The sequence below is a fragment of the Vipera berus genome, assembly GCF_964194415.1.
Source record: "Vipera berus genome assembly, chromosome: 3".
NCBI lineage: Eukaryota > Metazoa > Chordata > Lepidosauria > Squamata > Viperidae > Vipera > Vipera berus.
In genome coordinates this window covers 165,523,029-165,546,387 of record NC_138204.1, presented here as the reverse complement: position 1 = coordinate 165,546,387, position 23,359 = coordinate 165,523,029, and the positions used below count along the sequence as shown (strand labels likewise).

General features: G+C 37.7%; 1 protein-coding gene across 4 annotated transcripts in view; it reads left to right on the top strand.

Moving 5' to 3' along the window:
• PTPRM (protein tyrosine phosphatase receptor type M) overlaps positions 1-23,359 on the top strand; it is a 488,729-nt gene that overhangs the window by 374,232 nt on the left and 91,138 nt on the right. For 2 of the 4 annotated variants that reach the window (XM_081323492.1, XM_081323490.1), the window contains 4 exons: positions 3,607-3,758; positions 4,980-5,054; positions 6,244-6,270; positions 13,518-13,705. In XM_081323492.1, the coding sequence (XP_081179618.1) occupies positions 3,607-3,758; positions 4,980-5,054; positions 6,244-6,270; positions 13,518-13,705 (442 nt within the window). The remainder of the gene's footprint in view (positions 1-3,606; positions 3,759-4,979; positions 5,055-6,243; positions 6,271-13,517; positions 13,706-23,359) is intronic. The other 2 variants (XM_081323493.1, XM_081323491.1) reach the window with 1 other exon arrangement.

Here is a 23,359-nt window from a genome sequence, read left to right as displayed (position 1 = left end):
AGCCCCTTGCTCAAGCAGGAGGACCTATACCAGTGGTGGTGAACCTATGGCACGCCTGCCAGAGGTGGCACTCAGAGCCCTCTCTGTTGGCACGTGCGCCACCACCGCTGCCAGCAGCAGGTCCTTGTCGGTTGGTGGACTGGAAGAAAAGGGAGGGGGAAGCATTTTACATGCGTGCATGCGCGCACGGGGCCACGAGCAGGCACATGCTGCAAAGGGGGCGGGGCTAGTGCCTGCGTGATACTCACTAGCCCAGCCCCGTTCTCACGTGGTGCGGTGCCTTGTATCTGCACCCTGCGGTGCGGCGGTTGGCGTTTTTGTGCCTTGCGGTACGGTGGCCCATTTTTTGCTCCCCCTTTTTTTTCGTGCCAGAGGTGGCACTCAGAGGCGCCTCCCTGTCCCCTCCCCCGAGGGCACCAGAATGCCGATGCTGCCTTGGCACTTTGTGATAAACAAGTGGGTTTTGGCTTGCGGTTTGGGCACTCGGTCTCTAAAAGTTTCGCCACCACTGACCGATACCATCTCAGACAGGTGAATGTCCAGTCTCTTCTTAAAAACCTCCAGTGATGGAGCACTCTTGATTTCTGGTGGCAAGCTGTTCCACTGGGCAGCTGAGAGAAAGGGGCGGCAGAAGCTGCATCCCCCGAAAGAAGTCTTCGCCGAGAAAATGGGCGCTGAGACGCCTCATTCTCTCGCTCAGCGGAGACTTCTTTCGCGAGATCCAGCCTCTGCCGTGCTGCACCGAGAGAACAGCAAGCCGCCCCATTCTCTCGGCGGAGCACTCCACTGCCCCATTCTCTCGGCGGCTTGCCACCCCATTCTCTCATCTCAGCAGAGACGTCTTTCGGGGGATCCAGCCTCCAGCTGCTGCATTTCCCAGCCTCGGCTTATACTCGAGTCAATAACTTTTTCCAGTTTTTGGGGGTAAAATTGGGGGTCTCGGCTTATACTCGAGTCGGCTTATACTCAAGTATATAGGTATTTGGATTCCGGCAACTTTAGTTAAAAGAATCAGAGAAGATGGTGAGAAAATCTCCACCTGAGATAACAGGAAGTATGACCTGAAAAATGTAAGCTGGATCAAGCTGAAGACTCTCTTAATCCAGTGTTATGCCTTTCAAAGTGGCCAACAGACTTTCTGGCATTCTAATTGATTGCTTTCCAACCCTTATTCCCTTGTATATTGTCCCTATTAAGGTGACATTCAGCATTGAGTGAGAATACTTGATAGATCTTTCCTCCACGAATGCATCCAAACCACTATAAAAATTAATGATTATCATTATTTCTGCTTTTAATTTATAGTGCTGTTTCCCATGTAAGAATGGTAGAGAAATTCAACTTGATCAACTGTGCAAACATATTTGTATGTTTGATTGATAGTTCTCACAGTCTTCCCCTGAAGCACTGTCATCAAGTTCAGTAACATTTCATTCTACCCATTGTTACTGGTGCTCTGAAATATACCATTAAAAGCTGATCAGACTGACATGATATATAAATCTTACAAATAAATAAACCTTCGGCTCCAAGGTTCTTCAGAGCATGGAACATGCTTTAAATTTCAGAACTCCTCCACAGTTTGCCACAAAATTGTAATTTTAATGTGATAGAAGAAGAAAAAACAGCTTTTGGTCTTAAATATTTTCATACTGTTATTAAGGATTTTGTGGGGATTTTTTTCTGTTTTACTTCCAGAGTTATTCTCTTAATATAACTGAACAGATTTTCTCATCTTAGGAGCATTAGCTGTCAGTCTGTCAAAGCAGGGTTCAGCAATAAATCTTAGCCCCTCAACTTCATGCAGCTTAACTTGGCTACTAGACTCAAACTTGTCTCTCAGACATACAGCATGGCACAACTAGATAAAGAAATCTTAGAGCTAAGCCTATTGAACATTGACTGTCCTCCAACAGTGTGAGAGTAGAGTTTTCTTCTGATACCGACAACTATTTAAACCAATTGTTTCTTTTTCCTGCTTTTCCCATATTCCAATGGGTTTTTTTGCCCTGCACTTAATGACCTGGAGCTGAATGGTTATCAGTTATTGACAAATCTAGTATCTCTATCCTAGGATATGATGGCTTTAGTCTTACGTTTCACACTTGCTATGTTGTAAGTATAGTGTTTAGTGCACCTGATGTTGGTAGGCCTAGGGAAACTGATAATCAGTTTACATACTTTTGCATCATCCAGCCATAAATTGAATTAAATAAATCAGAAAATAGATTACATTGATTTAAATGCCTCTCAAGGAGTCCAACCAAATCAGATACTCAGCTCTTTGAAATGCAGGTAACCCTCGACATACAACAGTTTGTTTAATGACTGTTTAAAGTTACAATGACACTGAAAAAGTGACTTATGACCATAGGTCAAGAGCCGTGCTGGCGCAGTGGTTAGAATGCAGTATTGCAGGCTAATTCTACCAACTGCCAGCAGTTTGATTCTTACTGGCTCAGCCTTCCATCCTTCGGAGATCGGTAAAATGAGGACCCAGACTATTAGGGACAATATGCTGACTCTGTAAAACCGCTTAGTGAGAACTGTAAAGCACTGTGAAGTGTTATATAAGTCTAAGTGTTATTGCTATTGCTATTTTTTACAAGACCGTTGCAGCATCCCCGTGGTCACATGGTTTACATTTGGATGCTTAACAACTGGTTCATATTTATAATGGCTGCAGTGTCCCAGAGTCATGTGATGTCCTTTTGTGACCTTTTGACAAGCAAAGTCAATGGGAAAGCCAGATTCGCTTAACAATGGTGTTACTAATTTAACAAGTGCAGTGATTCATTTAACAAATGTGGCAAGAAAAGTCATACAATGGAGCAAAAGTCACTTAACAAATTTCTCATTTAGTAACAGAAATTTTGCGCTCAATTGTGGTCAAAAGTCATGGACTACCGGTACCTGTACTGCATTGTCTTAGAGCTTACACTCAGCCAGAGACTAGGATTCAATTGCCCACTGTTACAGTCACCCTACCACAGAGGTCCCCAACCTTTTGGGCATCAGGGACCGATGCCATGGAGAAAGGTTTTTCCGTGGGCCAGAGAGTGCATGGTTTTGTGTGCTGCCTGCATACCATGGATGGGGCTTTGCTTGTTTGTGTGTACCGGTTGCTGGCATGCCCTGGCCCGGTACTGGTCCACAGACTAGGGACTGTGGACTCCTGCCCTACTAAATCGGGACTTTCCTTGAGTGGCTGACTGACACTCTTTTGACCCTTCAAATTCAGGTTGGTAAGCCAAATAGGTTTTCCAGTCCAGTTTTAGAATCCAAACACAAGACAGCCTAGGATTCTAAGGATGTCTTTTGTGCTCAGGCATCCATAATCCACTTCTTTTTCCTTCATCTCTATATAGTACATATAACTATTTAATTGTGTATTTTATTAATCTAATTATATGTATTGCCTTTTCTTATTAATTCATAGTGGAAATGTTGTAGCTGTTTACATTTCATGCTGATTTAAGCGTGTGTGTGGCTGACATAAGTTCTTATTAGCAGAAGTGAATTTACAAATTATATGAAATAAAAATAATGAATTCTATGCTTGCTCATTGAAGCATCATCTTCTTTCCTTAATGTTTCTTTCTTAAGAAAACTGGCTAAAAAGCGAAAGGAGACATTGAGTAACACACGACAAGAAATGACAGTGATGGTGAACTCAATGGATAAAAGCTATGCTGAACAAGGTACCAACTGTGATGAAGCTTTCTCTTTCATGGATACACACAATCTAAATGGGAGATGTAAGTGGAAGTCATTTTAATTTCTGCAGAGCAAATAACAAAGGGAAGTTTGAAAGGCTCTTAAATGCTTGTTACTCAATCCATGGGCTCCAAGATCTCACCTATGCAACATTTCACATTTTATAGCTAGAAGATGGGATAGAATCTTTAATAAGGAAAAATTTGTATTTATCCCTTTCCCTTGCTTCCAAATAAAATCCACTGACATCCATGCAGCTTGTGTTAGATTCAGTTTCCTCATTTATTATACAATGCTGCATAATAGCCTCCATATTTTGGTGACCATTTTTAAGAAACATAATATGTGTGAATGGTGGCTCTTTAGCTACAACTGACAAATTCCAGAGTTCCTACCATAAGAGAATTCAGTAAATTGATATTTGTTTTGGAGCTAGATTGATCCAGGTTCCTTTATGGTATAAGACTAAAATGGTATTTAAGATAAGATTCCATATGGCTTTAATATTGTGTCTCAGAAAGATTAAAACGATGAATATAGGAAGCTGCCCTATCCAAGATATTTGCCCATCTTGCCAGTATGGACTATTTCCAAAATAGTACAATCCCAAGATGTAAGAGAACACAACTTCCATTGGATTCTGAGTAATGCCTCCCCAACTCATCAAGAGTAAAGCTGATCTATTCTGTCTGACAACAGTTTTCCCAGGTCTCAGGCAAGAATCTTTAAACAGATCTCAGCTTTGCTATTTGAAATCTATTCAACTGAAGATGTCAGGAAATGAATTAGAGTGCTCCTGTGAACTCTTTGGTTGCTATACTACTTTTAGAATGTGACATAAGCTATAAAAAAGTATTTTTATGATGAGTTTTTTTTAAAGGAAAAATTCATCCATGAGTGAAAATATAAAATGCATATAAACTATAGTGCAATAGTTCCACAGAAGAGGTTTCAAAAGGGTCTGTTAGGACTTTGAAATGCTTTACATTAGATTGTGAAAAGATGCCTTGGAACACCCAGTGCAGGAAAACAGCAGAAGGCACCTTATAAAGCATGCAAGAAAATGAAAGAAATACAATATCTATCTAAGAAAACACAAAACATTTAAATAGTACCAAGTTACACGAACACTGTTGCTAATTTTTCACGTAACATTGCTTATTGTATTTAACAAGATTCATCATCTTGGGGTGTGATACAAATAAGCTATTGTTTGCTAATACTTTTGTTTAGATTTACTGCATAGTGTTCTCTCTTTCCAGCTGTATCATCACCCTCTTCATTTACAATGAAAACGAACACTCTGAGTACAACTGTTCCCAATTCATATTACCCAGGTAATATTTCATTGGTTTTTAAATACTGTAAATAGTTTACTTTTATAACCATCTCTTAGAAACTGTGAGCTGTTTCTTTAATTCAGGCAAAGTTCTATAGAGCACTGTTTCTGAAGCTTGATCACTTAAAGATGTGGGGACTTCAATTCCCAGAATTCCCCAACCAGCCATGGGGATTCTGGGAGTTGATGTCCACTCATCTTAAAGTGACCAAGGTTGAGAAACAGTGCTATAGAGGGAGAGACTCAGAAGAATACTCACTTCCTTGAAGCCTAGCCGGTGTAATGGCTACCACAGAGAATAAGAAGCTTGCGTGTATTTCTTATGCACGCACCCAGCCATCAAATCTCCACTAGGGCCTAGCCCAGGGGTAGGCAACCTTGGCTCTTTTATGACTCGTGGATTTCAACTCCCAGAATTCCTGAGCCAGCCATGCTGGCTCAGGAATTCTGGAAGTTGAAGTCCACGAGTCATAAAAGAGCCAAGGTTGCCTATCCTTGGCCTAGCCCAGGCATGTCAAACTCGTGACGTCGCGCGACGTATCGGAACTTCTTCCCATTGCCGAAAATGGGATGGGCGCAGTTTCTCTGTGACGCTCTGACCCGCGGGCCGGCAGTTTGACACCCCTGGCCTAGCCTATCAGTTTTTTAAGTACAGACTGAAATACTGAACATGGTCAAAGTTTAAACACATATATGAATATTACAGTATATTCTTGTGATTGCCTATATATAAAAATTCTTCTAAAAGAGTTAAATACCATTTGCACGAAATAACAACTTTCTTATTAGAGTTTTCACACTTTGGAAAATGACTCTAAAGAAATGCTGCAGGCTTGGCTTGAAAACTGTTCTAAAGCACTAAAGCAATATGGCTTTTTTAGGCTTCTGAATGAACTTCAAAAAAAGATGCCATTCCTTTAAGGAATCTGCTTATTAAACCAAGATGACTCTTAAAGCAGCCAACTTGTTTTCTTCTTTTTTCAGGAGAACACTGAAAAAGTTGGGCAGCTTTAACAAATAGAAATGTTGCAATTGCACTTCTCCAAAAATATTTTCAAAGTGTAGAAGCTCTATTGCTTATAACTTGTGGCTTTCTGAGCAAAAAGAAAATTGGAACATTTGCTCGTCATTTACTTTTCTTTCTCTTTTTACCTTTTCTGCATTGACCTGCTTATGATGTATGACAGATCCATTTGTGCCAACTGCAATTTTAGGTGAGAACACTTCCCTTTATCAATGTCTGTTGCAGAAACAATACAAGTTCAACCTAGGTAGTGAAACATTGTATTTAAACAGGTGTAATATTCTACTCACAATGTCCAAACTATTCTGCATTTAACATTTCAAATACCAGTTATCACACTGGGATATTATCATAGGTGATTTAGTAGATAGAGGATCCGAGATTTTTTACTTATTGATCATATTTATAAAGTAATGGGTAAATCAAACAATGCAAGTACCATGGTAGTTAAAAGTTCAGCATAATTTTAATTTAGTCTACCAATAAATTAGTGTTAAATACAATTTATGAAATCTAGAGCTTAGTAAATATTTCCACTTTATTTTTTATTTGTGTATCACAAATAAGTGGGATTATCAGAATAATAACATAATGTGCCACATCCCCTACAGGTGGAAATACTGTACTAGAATTCTGAGATGAGAAGCATATTTTTACCTTTCTTTTAGGAAGCTGAAAGCTATTGATTGTCCAGTAAAAAGAGAATGAAGGGAAATGAGTTAACCATGCTAAGATAACAAAAATAGCATGAAATGCTACTGCGTATGAATTAACATAATAAAAATGGGCTGTGCTTTGTACTACTACTATACTAATCTTAATCTAAACCAAGCAAAACAATACAACAACATGTAATAAGAATTCTATTCCAGTGTTTAAATTGCTGCTGCTTTTTTCTTTGTCCTTATTGGTGCACAATTTTATTATATGCATTCCAGTTTGTTGAATGTACTATAAACCGTTGTATACATGAGCTTTAAAAAAGAGAAAGCAGATTTAAAACCCATCCATCCAGCAGAAATGTTTTCGCCTTAAAAACACTGATGCAGGAATCTGTCAAATCATATCCTGAATTGTTTTTAAACTACTGAAGTCCAAAGAGATTTTCCCTTTGTTTTGTCATAAACAAAGGCAAAGGAAATTCATTGTGCTTGACTCAACCTGTGATTTCCCCCTCCCCACCTCTTAATATAAGAAATTTTGTAATCTAATTGTAATTAGCAAGGATAATTTCTTTTGGCATCAAAAGAAAATGATTTCTTACAAATTACTGGTAAGGAGCCTGCAGTCATCACAATAATACAATAATATGTATGCAAATGAAATTTACAGTGATTTTTTAGCATCTGAGATTGTTAAACTTACTTTTTTTGTAGCAAGTTGTAGATGTTATCACATTTTCAATAAACCAAAAAACCCTGTTACTGTTATATAACTCTGTTATGTTTGCTTCTTAATTAGCACAAAAGCAGTATCTCACTCTTACTCATTCAAAAACATACATACTCTTCAGCTTTTAGCATAAGGCTGAAAAAAGAATATCACTACTTAAAAAATATAAAAATCTTAAAGCAGAGTCAGGTTTTTTAAGAAGTATTAAAACAAGATAGGCTGCTTCAATTAATAGCAGAAACGTGCCATAGATGTGTAAAGTCTGAAGCTCTCCTTCTGAATAAATAATAAGATTTTGAGGGAAGATTCTAATACACCTTGTTGTTGAATATATTTGTATCTTTGGCTGTAGCTTACAGATGTTAGAAACGACTTTTTCTCTAATAGAAAAGAGAAAAATACTAAACACACACTTTGATTAACAAAAGTGCCTGTCAAGTATAGCACCAATTAATGAAGTGCTTTTCAAGAACTATTTTGTATAATTCTTTAAAAAGAAAGTTTTGGTCTTCCCTTTCAGAACTTTTAATTTCTACCCTACTTCTAAATGCCAAAAAATAATAATTAATTATAATATCAAAGAACTGTATCACTGTTACTTATATGCATTAATTCTAACTCTAAACTCCTTTGTATCTTACTTTACACACCTAATACCAAGCTAGGATTTATTGTTAGGAGAATAATTAAGCACAGGACTTGAAAAGAGAGTACCTCTCTTTCTTCTTTTGCAAGCAGTACTTAGTTGCAATACTTGTATGTATTCCCAGCAAGTCATAGTTTGTTCAGATGAACAATATGGGTCTTGTACCTGCTTGCAATAAGGATTAAATTCTGGCTATTCTGTATAGTCACATGGTTACCAAATAAATGAAAGCCTTGGTTTGTGTTGAAAATTGTCTGATGGGGTAGGGCTCCAAGTCACAAAAGATGTACTGAGAGAAATGTTTTCTGTTTAACTCATAATAATGCAAGCTTTTTCAAGCCAAATAACTCCATTCAGTTCTTGAATAAGTCGCCAGATGACCCATTTAAAAAAATAAGGGGGGGAATTAAATAAATTTAATTCAGTTCATTTATCTCAATAAAATCACTTCCCCTGTATTTAATAATTTTGCCTTCTGTTACATTAAAATGATTATTAACATGCAATTTTTCCTGTGCAAGAACTTGACTATAATTACACATCTGTTTGAAGTAGCAATTCTTGGATAGTGTTTTTCTTGGGAACTAAGTGACTGCAATATCAGGCCAAGGTAAACAATTAAACTGCTTTCTATTGTCATTAAACTATAGATATGAAATACTTTTTTTTACATTTTAAGAAATCTTCAGTAACACTGGCAGGGACATGCCATCCAAAGTCCAAGCAAGTGAAACTGATATAAGCAGTTTACTTTTTTTGTATTCATTTCTGTGCATTTTTATATGACCGTGCCTTTCTGTAAATAAATTTATCTCAGACTAACAAGAACAGCAGTGTTCCCATGTAGTTCATTTAATATGGGATGTCTAAGATGTAAATTAAAAATCAGATAGCAATAGCACTTAGACTTATATACTGCTTCACAGTGCTTTACAGCCCTCTCTAAGCGGTTTACAGAGTCAGCATATTGCCCCCAGCAGTCTGGGTCCTCATTTTACCGAACTCAGAAGGATGGAAGGCTGAGTCAACCTTGAGCCGGTGAGAATTGAATTGCTGGCAGCTAGTAGTCAGCAGAAGTAGCCTTCAGTACTGCATTCTAACCACTGCACCACCAAAGCTCCTAATACAGTGGAGTGCAATATATCTTCAAATTGTGTCATTTCAGGGTGGAATTGGCCTTTCAGGCATTTTTGAAAGGCCATGTCTGAGCACCCATTTCATACTCAAAATAGGTATTCTACCTTTAAAGACACAGCTTTCTGAAACAATTCAGCCTGAAATCTCGCTCTTCATGTGAACTGAAATCAGTAACTAGGCTAATGATATTTTGGTCAGTTTCTTACCATATTGCTATTTTGTTCTGAAAAACAGCAAAAAAAATAGATATAAGAATTGGTGACTTTCTGAACAACATTACACCAGAATACCATCAACTTTGTTTCGCATATTGGCAATGCAATTTAGAATTTCATTTCAGTATGCACTTTATAAAAGAAATTAATAACTCTAGTATTCAGCTGTATGCAGATGGTATAATCAGATCTTTATTTCAAAGATCCATGTATATTCCTTTATGAAAAAGCATGTTTCTAATATATAGAGGGATCTCTAACAGAAATCATTGTAATAGGCTCTGTATGAATATGCAACATAAATACAAAAGTTGTATTGACTCAGTTTGCAGCCTGGTAGGGGATACTGCTGTTTAACTATAATATAATAACCTAAAACAAAAATAATAAAGTCTTTATTTTGAAATCTCATAAACCAATTTCCAACCCTACGTTTCTTTCTTTACTTATTTTCTTATTTATTTTGTCTTTCTGTGTCTCAGCCACCTTGTAATATTCAGGTGCCATTTCAGCAACAACATATTGTTACAACACTTGTATATCGCCTTTCATACCATGCATCCTAATGCCATGCATCCCAGTTTTGTTGAAGAGGAGCTAAAGGGAACTCTGGATATCAGTTTTTGTATCAGGATAAAATTGGCCCACCCCAGAATCTGGGCAAAACTGCCACATGTATATGGCATCCATTTGCTATTCTAAATATTCAGAGTTAGGACTAAGAAATTCACTAACTGCTTACGGGAGCAGTGCAATCCACCAGGCCAAAATAATTTCAGTAATGTTGGTGTTCTTTTCTTTATCATGTATAGAACTCTATGCATATATTCTGATTTTCATCTGGTGTAGATCATCTGTCTGATCTTAAGAACAGGGATATTCACTTTGCAGCCCCCCAAATTTATTTAAGACTCCCAGAGCCTCTCCAAAATATTCTTATCACATAGTAATTTAAATGTAATAGAAGGGAAAAAATCTTCAATATTTTGGAAATAATCATACTATGGAGTTCCACATGTACTGAGATACTACATCATTTCACATTAAGATTAGTTTTAATCCTGATTTTTAGGTCCTAATCCCTTATTCCTTCCCCCATTCTCTTTCCCTCTCTCTTTCTTGGGCAGGGGATGTGGTTTCCTGTACATCATTTAAAAGCTACAGAAATTTGTGTAGTACTAATTAAGAGATTAGAGCTTGTAGACAAATCTAAAAATATTGCAGTTTTTTATGAATGGCTGGAGAATTTCTAAAATGTGACTGGGACCCCAGGGTATATTGCCATGAAAACAAAGGAAATGATCTGATTCCTAAATTCTTTCTTCATTCAAATGAAGGAGGAATTTCCACCAATTCCTCCATTCATTTAATACAACTTCTAAAATTCATTCAAAATTCAGATTCCAAAGGAAAGGCTGATTTTTAAAAAATGGACTGTGGAGAAAAGAGAAAGCCACATTTAATTAAAATCAAATATGTCCAGTTCAAAACAAGAGAACTTGGGATTAAAACCAATCTGCAAATTATATTGTTAACATCTACTAAATAAGAACAGTGAAAGACATGTTCTTTTAACTGTCCCTTTCATATTTCATTTAATTTAGTAATGTTAGATAGATAAATAATGTATCCTACTCTTAGATGAACTCTGGTGAATGTTCAGAGGTCTGTATACCTCTCTAGTTTTCCCCATTGAGTTAAAGGATTCATTGGATATGGTTCAGGACTAAAATACTGGGTGCACTGGGGACATTTACTGTCATACAGAAAAAGAAAAACCCAAACCAACCCTAAAATTTCATCTCCAGGGGCAAACATGGTGCTTATAAAGCTCATTTGCCAGTTCTTTACTTCCAGACTGGAAATATAAGGTTGGTTTTAAGAAAAGAGCATTTCTTCTGTCTTCCAACTGCTTTTCTCTCAGGTGCTTTTCTCAACATAGCACAGCAAACAGCCATTCTGGTTCTGTAGATGCAAAACTCACAGCCTAAACTAAACAGCCTAAAGTCTTAATTGGCTTGTTAGTCATTCTAGAGTGGTCTGCCTAAATGCTATTCCTAAAGGACATCAACTTTCCTCAATTTGGTGCCTTCTCCCCACTTCCCCCAGCTACATTGGGCTATAAGGCCCATGATTCGTAGGGTAGATATTTGAACTGGGAATTTTGAGAATTATTTAAGACAAGGCATTGGGGGGAAGTGAAGGTACACATTTAGACACACTACATAAAAAGCAAGTTAAGTGCTGAACATTTCAATATACATACTAAAAGGAAATGCTAAAAATGCTTCTGCTAATATCTATAGTTATTCCATTCAATTAGTTCCTTTTCAAAAGTGTTGAACAGTATCTAGACACGATAAATGCAGAGCCAAGCCTGGTTCATTTTTGTCTTCAGACAGTATAATTAAAACCAGGTTTATGTTATTCATATAAATATTTGCCTCAGGTTTATATTAATATTTAGAATTAAATATAATATCATTACCAAATCTCCATTAGGCAGATATGCTAGATTTCTACTCATGTCAATCTGATGTTAGTCATATATAATCACTACGAATATTGATTCATGAATATTGATTGCTCAGAGCTTTATACTGATGACCCATGAGATGCTAAGGGATGGTGTTCTGATATTATCTTCTCACTCTGGCACCATCAGAAGTGTTAGAACTGTAACTCTTAGAAGACCCATTCAACATCTAGAAAATTTTAAATTGGACACAACTCTTGCAGTTTCATGGTCTGTCTCTCTGTTTTGTCACGTGATATTAAATTTATGGGGACCATTAATACACAAACAATAGTGGGTATTTTTTTCACATAGAAGATTCAGTCTGTAAAACCTGCATCACTTGTTCATCCTTAATGTTCCAGTCAGCAGACCACATATAAGCTATCATTTAATCTGCTTTGGTCCCATATAATAAAATGACCCTGCTTAAGAATTTCCAAGTAACCCATAGATTTAGAAGGCGACATACTTGTTTATTTTAATTTTTATTAAATAGATTTGTGAAGATTAATTTTTACAATGAGAGAAAAACAAAACATTTCATTCTCACTTGACGTAGTTCTCGTCACATAAATTAAAAGCACCAACATGATTCAGCAAAAAAAAAAACATTTTTCTGGTTGTTCAGCCCTTTATGCTAATAAAATATTCAGTTTGTCTGATGGGAAACTAAACTGAAGGTGCTTAAATTACAACCATAAAAATACCTTGCAATTATTATTGTAGTACTGTTGCTTATGGCCTGTTTCCTTTTTTCTTCTCCTCCTTCTCTTTTTTTCCTGATATGTATCTTCTTTAAAGTGCCAATAAATGGTAAGTTTCCCATTGCCCCATCAATGCTGTGGAGGGTGGGAGATGATGTGCTTCACATCAGTTTGGATCAGTCCAGTGGGGTCATGTTGTGTGTTGCCCTGCATGTAAGCTGACATATAACATTTCATGCTTGAATGTGATAGACCTTGTCATATACTTATCTAAATTTGCAGCATGCCTACTTCAGTCAAGCATTATCTCCAATCAAAAGGTTCCTCATCATTATTCTGTATATTTTCCTTCCTAATGTATCCAATCTCCATTTCCATTTTTCTCTTGCTTAACAACCCATTTCATTTTATGCATTTTAAACATTTTGCTTTCCACTCTGAAATATTGTGAAAAATAATAAATAGTATCCTACTCCAGCAAATATTTAATTATTTATTAGACTAGGACTTGATGAAGTTTCAGTCTGAAATTTCTGAACTATTTAGAAATCAGTATCCTAAAAAAATAAATTTCCCAATTTACTGATAGGTTTAAACGAGCAAATAAAATAATAAAATATGGTCTGCACATTTTTTATTGTAAACTAATAGACCTCTGTCTCTTCCCAATACCTTGTGCTATCTCCATGAATAAACTACACAGTAGTTACAATTTAGCTCACCTAGACAATGAAAGATAATAATGGTGTTAAAAGCTACATTCAAAATGTATATTATATATCAACTGGAAATAGCCCGATACTTTATTGCACCTTGTTTCTCTAGATGAAACTCATACTGTCGGAAGTGACACAAGTAGCCTGGTCCAGTCACACACATACAAAAAACGAGACCCTGTAGATGTGCCATACCAGACAGGCCAGCTTCACCCAGCCATTCGTGTTGCAGATTTATTGCAACACATCACTCAGATGAAATGTGCAGAAGGCTATGGATTCAAAGAAGAATATGAGGTAAGCAAGCTCCATACAATACATACTGCATTGTGTTGTTCTTCTTTCAGCTATTTTTAAAATTGCAGATAAAGTCATTTAGATTGAATGATGTAATAATGAAGGAATACAATATCTTTTATTTCCAATGTTTGGTTTCCCACAGAAGCTAACAGATGTGAAACCAACAAACAGAATATGAGCTCTAGATCTTTGCAAAGTTTGAAAGGACCCTTTCATTTTGATTTAATCTTTCTTTTTTATTATTTATTATTATTTAGATTTATATACTGCCCTTTCCCGAAGGACTCAGGGCGGTTTACAGGATATTTAAAAGAAAAATCAATACAAAAGTTAAAAACAATTAAAAAAGATTAAATCAATCCCTGAGAGAAAAATAAAAACCCCAGTTAAAGTTAAAAATTCTCAGCCTGGGCAAGAGAGCTCGAAGAGCCAGGTCTTCAGGTCCCGGCGGAATGAACGGAGTGTTCTGTACCAGCCTGCTACCGGCCCTGCAGAAAAGGCAGGGACAACCCCTTTTACAAGAAGGCAAGAGGCTGGAATTAAGCCTGCCAAATTTATTGATACAAAAACAAACAAGACACCAACCAAGAAACAGGAGCTTTTCAAGCGGTTGCCTTCAGCAAACCAGCCCTCCCACACATTCCCCTTTTATACAGTTTAGGGCGTGGCTTCTCTCTGCCTCCTTCCGAGGTGCCCCATTGCCTTCCTCTGTTTACTCCTGATTGACTGCCTCCTGCGTCGGGCGTCCTTGAACAGGGCCAGCTGTGGGTCATCTTCATCCACGCTGTCAGGCTCACACAGCTGGGTCTCCGTCGTGACCAGGTGGGAGGGGCCTGGCTGAGGGCTCTCATCAGCAAGCTCTTCAACACCCCCCTCCTCCTCCTCTGAGTCATCCGACCCAACTGCCGAACCCACAGGCTGACCCTGAATCACAACACGGAGGTCGGGGGCAGTCCTAAGCTCCGCGGGCAGCTGGTTCCAAAGGGCAGGCGCGCCCACTGAGAAGGCCCTACCCCTGGGTTTTAAAAAATGGGAGCTTTTGCAAAACCAATGTCTTTTATAGAGTACGCTATTACTGGGAGCTTACCATCTCTTCCACAAACACTGCTGCTCCAAAAATCAGATCCATAAGACTGAAAGTTCTGCACAGTTCTCAGACTCTTCTCCTAGCCTTTCCTTATCTGCAGAGGTGCTGTTCCTATTCTTAAACTAGGTTTATTAGTGTGAATATTGGTTATCAGCACATCCTGAAGTATTGTAGAATTTCTAGTACTTTGCTGGATAAACCCCATGTGACAGAGATAAGAAATACATCTAATTAGATTTTATTATATTTAGCTTGATGACAGATATTTTTTCATTGTATGCTCAGTTTATACTCAAAATGTCATTACATTGAATTAGATTATAATGAGTCACCCATGCAGACAAACCATTCACCTTCCTGCAGTGAAGCTTGTCCATCTTAGTTTTCCCCACCCCACGGTCATGTGACCAGAGTTTACAACTTATTTTGCCAGAAATTAACAGCACTCCATGATGTCATGCTGGCCACATGATGGCAGAAATATCTTTGGACAGCACTGGCTCAGTGGCCCTGGTACGGAGATGAGCAATGCCCTCTACACTTGGCAGCGATTAGTGGAGTAAAATCCATAGGAACTCTCTTTTTTTTTGCCAGAAATTAATGTTTTCTTCCAGTTTCTGGAAAAAAAACATCCGGTGAAGAGAATGGATTTGTTTAAAAAGAGAAGTATAAACTTTACACCTTCACATTCGCTTAGTAGTCTCCACAAAGAGGATTGTAAAATCAGGTGTCATGTGACCCACTTTAATGATGGCACGACTTATGGCCATAATTATGGGGTTAATTATGGTCATAAGTTGAGGACTACTAGTATTAATGAGTTCATTGTATTAACTAGTTATCAGAACATAAATAATGATATAAAAGTAAAGGTCCTGGGGCTTATGGAGCAAAGGTACTGGATGAGGCTGACGGTAGGCCCACCGGAAGGGAAAGAGGCTTTTGGAGGAGATGGAGGCAGCGGCGGTAGCGGGCTCCAGGGGTGAAAAGAAGAGAGGCCCCTTTAAGGAAAAGGTAATAGAGACAGGATCAGAAAAAGGAAAGGAGGCAAGGTTGTTGTGCAGGAATACAAGCTAATTTGAGGGCTAATCCACAAGGAGCTCTGTTTCCATCTGTCCTGTTTGCCATCGTTCACTCCCTAGAGACTAAAATTGATGTTCTGACCCTTGAGCTGGCCACGAACAAGGAATGTATATCAGAGGTGGTGACCCTTTGAAAGCTGTATGCAACGAAATTTCATTTTGATGTGTGCCGATTGGTGTACATTCAAAGTGAAAATAAAGTTATTATTTACTGGTGTTGATGTTATTTTATGAATTAAATTAGATCCTGCCTGCATCTTTCAACTTCTATTCAGAAAGAGCTCCTAAATAGTTAGGATATAAACCAGGTGGGCAGATAACTAAAATGGCCAACATCTTAGAACTACCCTAGGGTCAATGTGTCAAAAATTTTGGACCTTTATTTTGCATTTTTGGGGAGTTTGAGGGCAGAGGGTAAGAGTTAAAGGACCAAATGTTTGACTGCTTTCAGATTTGCATAGACTTAAAGCACTTTTTTTTAATCCCATTTATATCTCGCCCTTCTCCGAAGACTCAGGGCAGCTTACAATTTAAAGCACAAATCAATGTGCTTAGCAATAGCCTTCATTCTATGTATATGCCTGCTTATTAGGGCTTTAGCCCTCCCCAAGCGGCATTATTACAAAGTCAGCTTATTGCCCCCAACAATCTGGGTCCACATTTTACCTACCTCGGAAGGATGGAAGGCTGAGTCAACCTTGAGCCTGGTGGGATGCGAACCTGCACTAATTGCAGGCAGCTGGTGTTACTTAAGGAGGCATTAGCTCACTGCTCCACCAAGGCTCTTTTATTGCGTGATTGATCAGATGTCCACATTTCTACAGCATTGCAATCCAAAGATTTGCAGTGGCTTACATTTTACTCATGTTTCATTTTAAAATCCATCAGAATACAAATCCTGCCCTTGGTATATCATGTAAAATGCGATGTAGCCCTTGAACTGACAGAAGTGATATGTTTTTGCTATAAACATTCAATAAATATTCTGTATTTATTTATTCATACATTCATTGAATTTATATCTTACTGGAGGCAGAAGGTATAGCACTTCCTCATCTAATTTTTCCCCACAACAACTCTAGAAATTAGATTGGACAGGATGAGGCTGACTGACCTTAAGTTAGGTTTTAGACCAACATTTTGAATATTGTTTACCAGCACACTATATATAGCATGGCTGACTCAGGAATTCTGGGAATTGAAGTCCACAAGTTGCCAGGTTTGGAGACCCCTAACATAGAGTATAAGAATGGAGATAATAAGTAATAAGAAAAATGTAGAATTAAAAAAGGTTAGCCTAAAATATATGTGTAATTAACTGGATGCTGAATTTTTCATGGATGATACATCTATAAGGCTCTATGTATTTTTTGTTACTGTTAAAAAGTAGCACATTTTATATCCCTTAAAACAATTAAACATACATGTCTTTACTAATAAATTATCCAAATTGCTCTTATAAGTATGGTATACAAATGCATCCTACATTTTTACAGATTTTTAAAATATGTATTGAACATTTAGAAAGGAAAAAAGTAGAGTCAAGAAACGAGGAAAAATTAAACCACTAAATAATTAGATAAGAGATTTACAAGCATTATAAAATTAAATAAATTAAGAATATATTCTGAGAATGTTAATTTAGTCCTACATACTTAAATGCCTAACTTCATTTGAAAACTACAAATATAAAAACAAATTAAAATGAAAAATTACACTCTCATCTAGTCAATAAGAAATTTATTCTTATTTAACAAAAATCCATGACTTAAATGTTAAAAGTTTATATTAAAAATATCTGAATTTCATATGTGTTAGAAGCCCATTGAAAGAAATGTAATCCACAACTAGGTTGCAAATTTATTAAATTTTATATCAGATTTCTTTTTCAAATATGATAGTCGGGAATACTACAACTTTAGTTGCCATTTTAAATGATCTGCAATTAATTAGATATTTTTCATACCATTTTTATAATTATAATATTGCTTTTTCAGTAGATAAAATATTTTAAAATACTTTAGCAGTAAAATAAAATTACCTATGGTTCATCTGTTTTATTTCAAATTCATTCTAGTATTCCTGTACAATAGTTTCCCTTTAAAAGATTGATTATGCTTCAGATATATACAAAACCTAAGAAACGGGTTTTTTAAAAAAAACAATATAATATTTAATTCAGTCTATATACTCACTAACTGCCTACTAAAGGAAAGTACTTGTTTTTCAGGTAATTTTCTGTTACAAGTATAGGGAACATACAATACAGCAGTCATCACTTAAAGACTACAATTAAACATGGAATCTCTGGTGCTCTGTGAGTTTGGTTGTTTGCTTATAGATTTTTCATTACCTAACTAGGTAACATATGACATTACCCATTTCACTGGGTAATGAAAAGCCTGCAAATATACAATCAAGCTCAGAGGGCACCAAAGGTTTGTTTTAAAAGCATTATTAAAAACATTACTTAAAACTGTGAAGTTGATCCTAGCATAGTATTGCTTCAGATAAACTTAATATCCCTAATCACTATCTAAGTTCATATGAGAAAGGGGGCAAACTGAATTCAAAGGGACCAGTCCATTCACACATGCATCCAGATTTTTTGGAAAAAGAAATACAGTTTCCAGTGAGTTTGATAGATGAGATAGGGTAGAAAATATGGGCCATTGATTCTGAAATAAATGATGAAATGTACACAGTGTACTTCAGTGCTCAGGATGTAAGTTAAATGTGCACAGATAAAGCATGGGAATTGTCTGATACAGAGTACAGAGTATAGTTATGCAATAAAAAAGTAGGCTGCATTTATGAAACTAATATTTGAAATTAAGTGTTCCCCTTTATTCTGTCTTACTTATCTGGAATGCTGAGACTTCTTTAGGATGTAATGCTTTAGCAAGTTATTTGTAAGAACTAGTTCTGGCTAATCAGAAACGAATAGTTTGGGACAGTGCTAGCCCAAGGAAGACCAAGGAACAGGTGGGTACTGCTTTTCCCATCCAGAAGTGACCACTATAACTAGGGCTTACATTTTAGATTTGACAATTGCCAGAATTCTTTCCAAATAGTTTCCTTAGTCTTAAAATAAGCCTTTTTATTTTAGAGTTGTGTCTTTTAATCATTCCTGTTGACATTTCCTTAATCTGGCAATAAACATACTTAACAAAGAGATGCATATTTGAATCATTGACCATGATGTTTCTAGTTCTAGTCTTACCCATGAGAAGCTGACAGGATTAAACAAACTTATTGATTTTATTTGGTTGATTGGTTGGTTTATATCCTGCCTTTATTATTTTTACAAATAAGTCGAGGCAGCAAACATCCAACACACCTTCCTCCTCCTATTTTCCCCACAACAACAACAAGGTGGGTTGAGCTGAGAAAGAGTGACTGGCCCAAGGTCACCCAACTGGTTTTCATGACTTAGGTGAGACTAGAACTCCCAGTCTCATTTCTAGCCTGGTGCCCGAATCATTAGGTCAAAATGGCTCGGTTAGAAATACATAAAAATTACAATGTGAAAAAAGAGAAATAAACTCATTCTTTCTAGTTTACAGAATCCAAATACTACTTGTATTTGTAACATTGAACTGGGAAAAACGGCATCATAGGGCAACATTTTTTAACTAATTTACAGAACGCATCCAAATTCCAGGACCCATTATTCCCACGGAATTGAAATTTGGTAAACAGTGTAAAATATTTTATGACATAATAGAAAATGTCATAAAACATTTCCTATGGTCATCTCTTAATATTTGACTGTACTATACAGTTCAACATGGGCTATTGTCAAGGCAGATATTGCCCTGAACATCTCCCTGAATTTTAAAGAATTTTTCAAGTACATAAGAAGTTCTGTCTTAGAGGACTTCTGGTTTGTGTCATGGCGTTGCAGCCGAAGGAAAGCAGGGCTCCACTTCCCAAGGTTATTTCGCCCTGCTAGGGGTTCTAAATGGGCCTAAAGTCACCCCAGAGAGGCGATGAAGAAGGAGAGGACCCTCGTAGATCACAGAAAGAGGGCGGTTGATCTGTTTGAGTAAAGCCCTCCAAACCAGCAGGGGAAAGGCTAGCTGTATTTCTATGGCTAGTCCAAGTCATTGACAACTGAACGAAGAAAGCACCGGCATTATCAGCATCTTAAACAATGTGCGTGGAACTGGGTGAGAATATTAATCCTTTCTCTACTACTTCGATACTTTACTCCCTGGATAAGACAAAGTCTCATAAAGCAAGAAATCCCCAAGCATGAGAAGGAAGGGGACTTTTGCCCCCCCCCCCGAGAAATAAAAGCGGCAGGTGAATCTTTTGTGGGGACAAAAACAAGAAGAATATAATATCAAAGTGGAAGTTCTACAAAGACAGAGGGTTGTCAAATCCTAGAATTGAGAAATCTGTTAAGGGTTTTCTCTTTGGAAAGAATATTGGGGTGAAATTCAAGAAACTTTAAAGCGAAAATAATTGTTTAAGTGTTGGAAAATGGACATCTGAGGACATCTAGTGTTGGCATAGAGGTACAGCATTAAGCTTATTGTGGCTAGAGCAGATTTGGCACAATGCCCAGACACAGATAAATTCCTAGCTTTTTTGACCTTCACTCAAGCTTTTAGTTCAACAGAAAACAGCTGGCAACGAAGAAAAATATTTTGGACTATTCTCTGTTTGGTGGAAGATATAACTGTTTTGAAACTTGCTAACTATTTTGGATTACAAACATTGACTGAAACTTAACTCTTGACTTTCTGCCTCTTGGTTATTTTTTTTTTACTGGGGGGAAACCAAAAGATTGACTGTAAGTTGGTTGGACATTATGGATTACAAACATTGTTTGATTGAAACTTTTGGATTCCTGGAAGAGTTGTGACAAAATACCCCTTGTTGATGGTAGACCCATATTTTGGAACTTATTGGATTATAGAGGCCACAGATAAAGACTGTAAGAATTATATGAGATGTTTTTAAACCTAAATCTAAATTTAAGTTGTATATTATTGTACTGATTATAAGATTGGTCCTGTCAAATAAGACTAGCACCTGGGAAATATAAATAGAGGGAGGGAACAAAAATGAGTGCTCCACACTTAGCTAAAAGTTCTGTCATCGTTGAAAGCATTGAGCAATCAGATAAGGAAATACCTCTGAAACAATGACCCAAGGGGTCACAGGTTGTCTAGTATACAGCCTGAGACGTGATATCACAGGCATTTTGACAAACTTGGAGGTACTTGACATATTTTTTTCTGAGATAGTTTAAGAAGAATACTGTAGATGAACAATTGCATATAGCTGGTCAACTAGCCAGTTATTGCCTGGATACTTTTAAATAAATGGAGTTATATTTAAAACAGCTTATTTAATAGTTAGTCTGAATCCATTTTATAGCTAGGCAATATTGTCTTTCATTTAAAAGCATAGTCTTACATGTTAAATATTACATCACGTCTCTTGCTAGTTGAAATGAAGGTTGAAAATGTGTCACACTTGAAGATTATGGAGGGAATAATATTTGAATAGACCACGTCATACACAGATCAAAATATGTAAAGAAGCTAGCAAAAGAATAAAATATTCTCTGAGATCCATAACAGTGAGAGTCTTACTAATTCCTATATTAAAGAAATATAAATGTTTATAAATGCCCTGAAATAACTTGTAAGTTATTCAAACAATTCTTCTGCCTCCCCCTCAATAAGATAATGTTGTTCATTAACATGTGCATTCTGTCTCTGAATGTTTTTGTGGATGTGTATATGAGTTTTTGTTATACTTTTTTGCTTTTGCAAAACCATCACACATATTCATGCCAAATCTATGCCAAATCAGTGGTTTAAAAATATTATTGAAGTGACATTTGGATGGATAGAATGATGGATTAAGCCAATATGCTTTTCTCCTTATGTTTAAAGCTGTGAAAACAGCTCTGACTTGCTAGAGTCAGCAGTTGTCTCTGAGTAAGTGTCAGCTGAATATGATTCAGTTCTTGCCCTTATTATTCCCCAGGATAGATTCAGATAAGTTTCATATAAAGGATTAAAAAGAAAGATTAACTTTCTGCTTGGGTTTATAAATACACCAGATTTGTCACTACTTCACAGTTCTTCACAAGAACCCTTCAGTGTAGGGCAGCATCATGGTCAAGGAACCTAACAACTTTGTTTAAGGTTGTTTCCGCCAGAAATCCCATGAGAATTGTTGGCGGAGATGGCTCCCTTGCAAAGGACAGGGGTCTCTCCCTCCCCTCCTCCTTCTCCTCTTCCTCCTTCTCTCTCTCTCTCTCAACAATTTTAGCTGTTAAGAAAGGTTGAGGGCAAGAGAAGAAGGGGACGACAGAAAATGAGGTGGCTGGATGGAGTCACTGAAGCAGTAGGCGTGAGCCTAAGTGGACTCCAAAAGATGGTAGAGGACAGGAAGGCCTGGAGGAACGTTGTCCATGGGGTTGCAATGGGTTGGACACGACTTCGCAACTAACAACAACAAGGGTACAAGGAAGGCACAGTGATGTGATGCAGGACAATGCAAGGGAGGGTCAGGAGTGCAAGTTGTGAAGGATGCATGACGATATTAGGGACATGACAAGAATTGAGGAGGGTGAAAGAAATGCATGGTGAGGGTTGAGGAAGATACACAAGGGTGGAAGAAAAACATGGTGAGACTGCGGAGATCTATGAGGGAGGCACAGTGAGGGTCAGGAAGGTGTGCAATGGTGCAAGGAAGACCTAGTGAGAATTGGGGAGAGTGTGTGGAAATACATGAATGGCAGGAAAAGTGCAGTGGGGAGGATGCACAAGTTGGCAGGGTGAACACACAGAGACTGGAAAAGGGTGCACATGTGCCAGCAATGTGCAAAGTTCTCTGCCTGCTTCCCTACTGACTTTCTGGGAAGCTAGTAGGAAAAGTTGCAGATAGTGATCAGATGATTGCTGCAACTGGTCAAAAGTGTGAGCTGGATGACAGGTGCCCAGATTATGATCATTGCTAAAAAAATGATTGTAAATTGAGGGCTACCTATGAATTGTATTAGTTAAGTAGCAAGCTAGGAATGATAACCATTTTCCTCCTAGAACAGACATGTCAAACACAAGGCCCGGGGCCCGGATCTGGCCTGCAAAGTGGTTTCATGTGGCCCGCGAAGCCATCCTGGAAACAGTGAGGGAACGGCCCCCACTGCCTTGGCCCTGGCCCAGAGACCCTCCTTCTGCCAGAGACCCTCAGATCTGTCCCACTCCTGCCCAGGCCCCCATAGGCACCCTTGATGTGAACGATGTAGAGCTCACCACGCCCACCCAGTAGGCCATACACACTCTAGCCACGCCCACCCAGTAAGCCACACCCACCCTGGCCATATCCACCCGGCCCCCTGAGGGCAACCGCAATGCTGATGCGGCCCTCAATGAAATTGAGTTTGACACCCCTGTCCTAGAATGATTCCCAGCTACCTGATTTGCCACAGACATTATGTTTCTTCTTAACAGC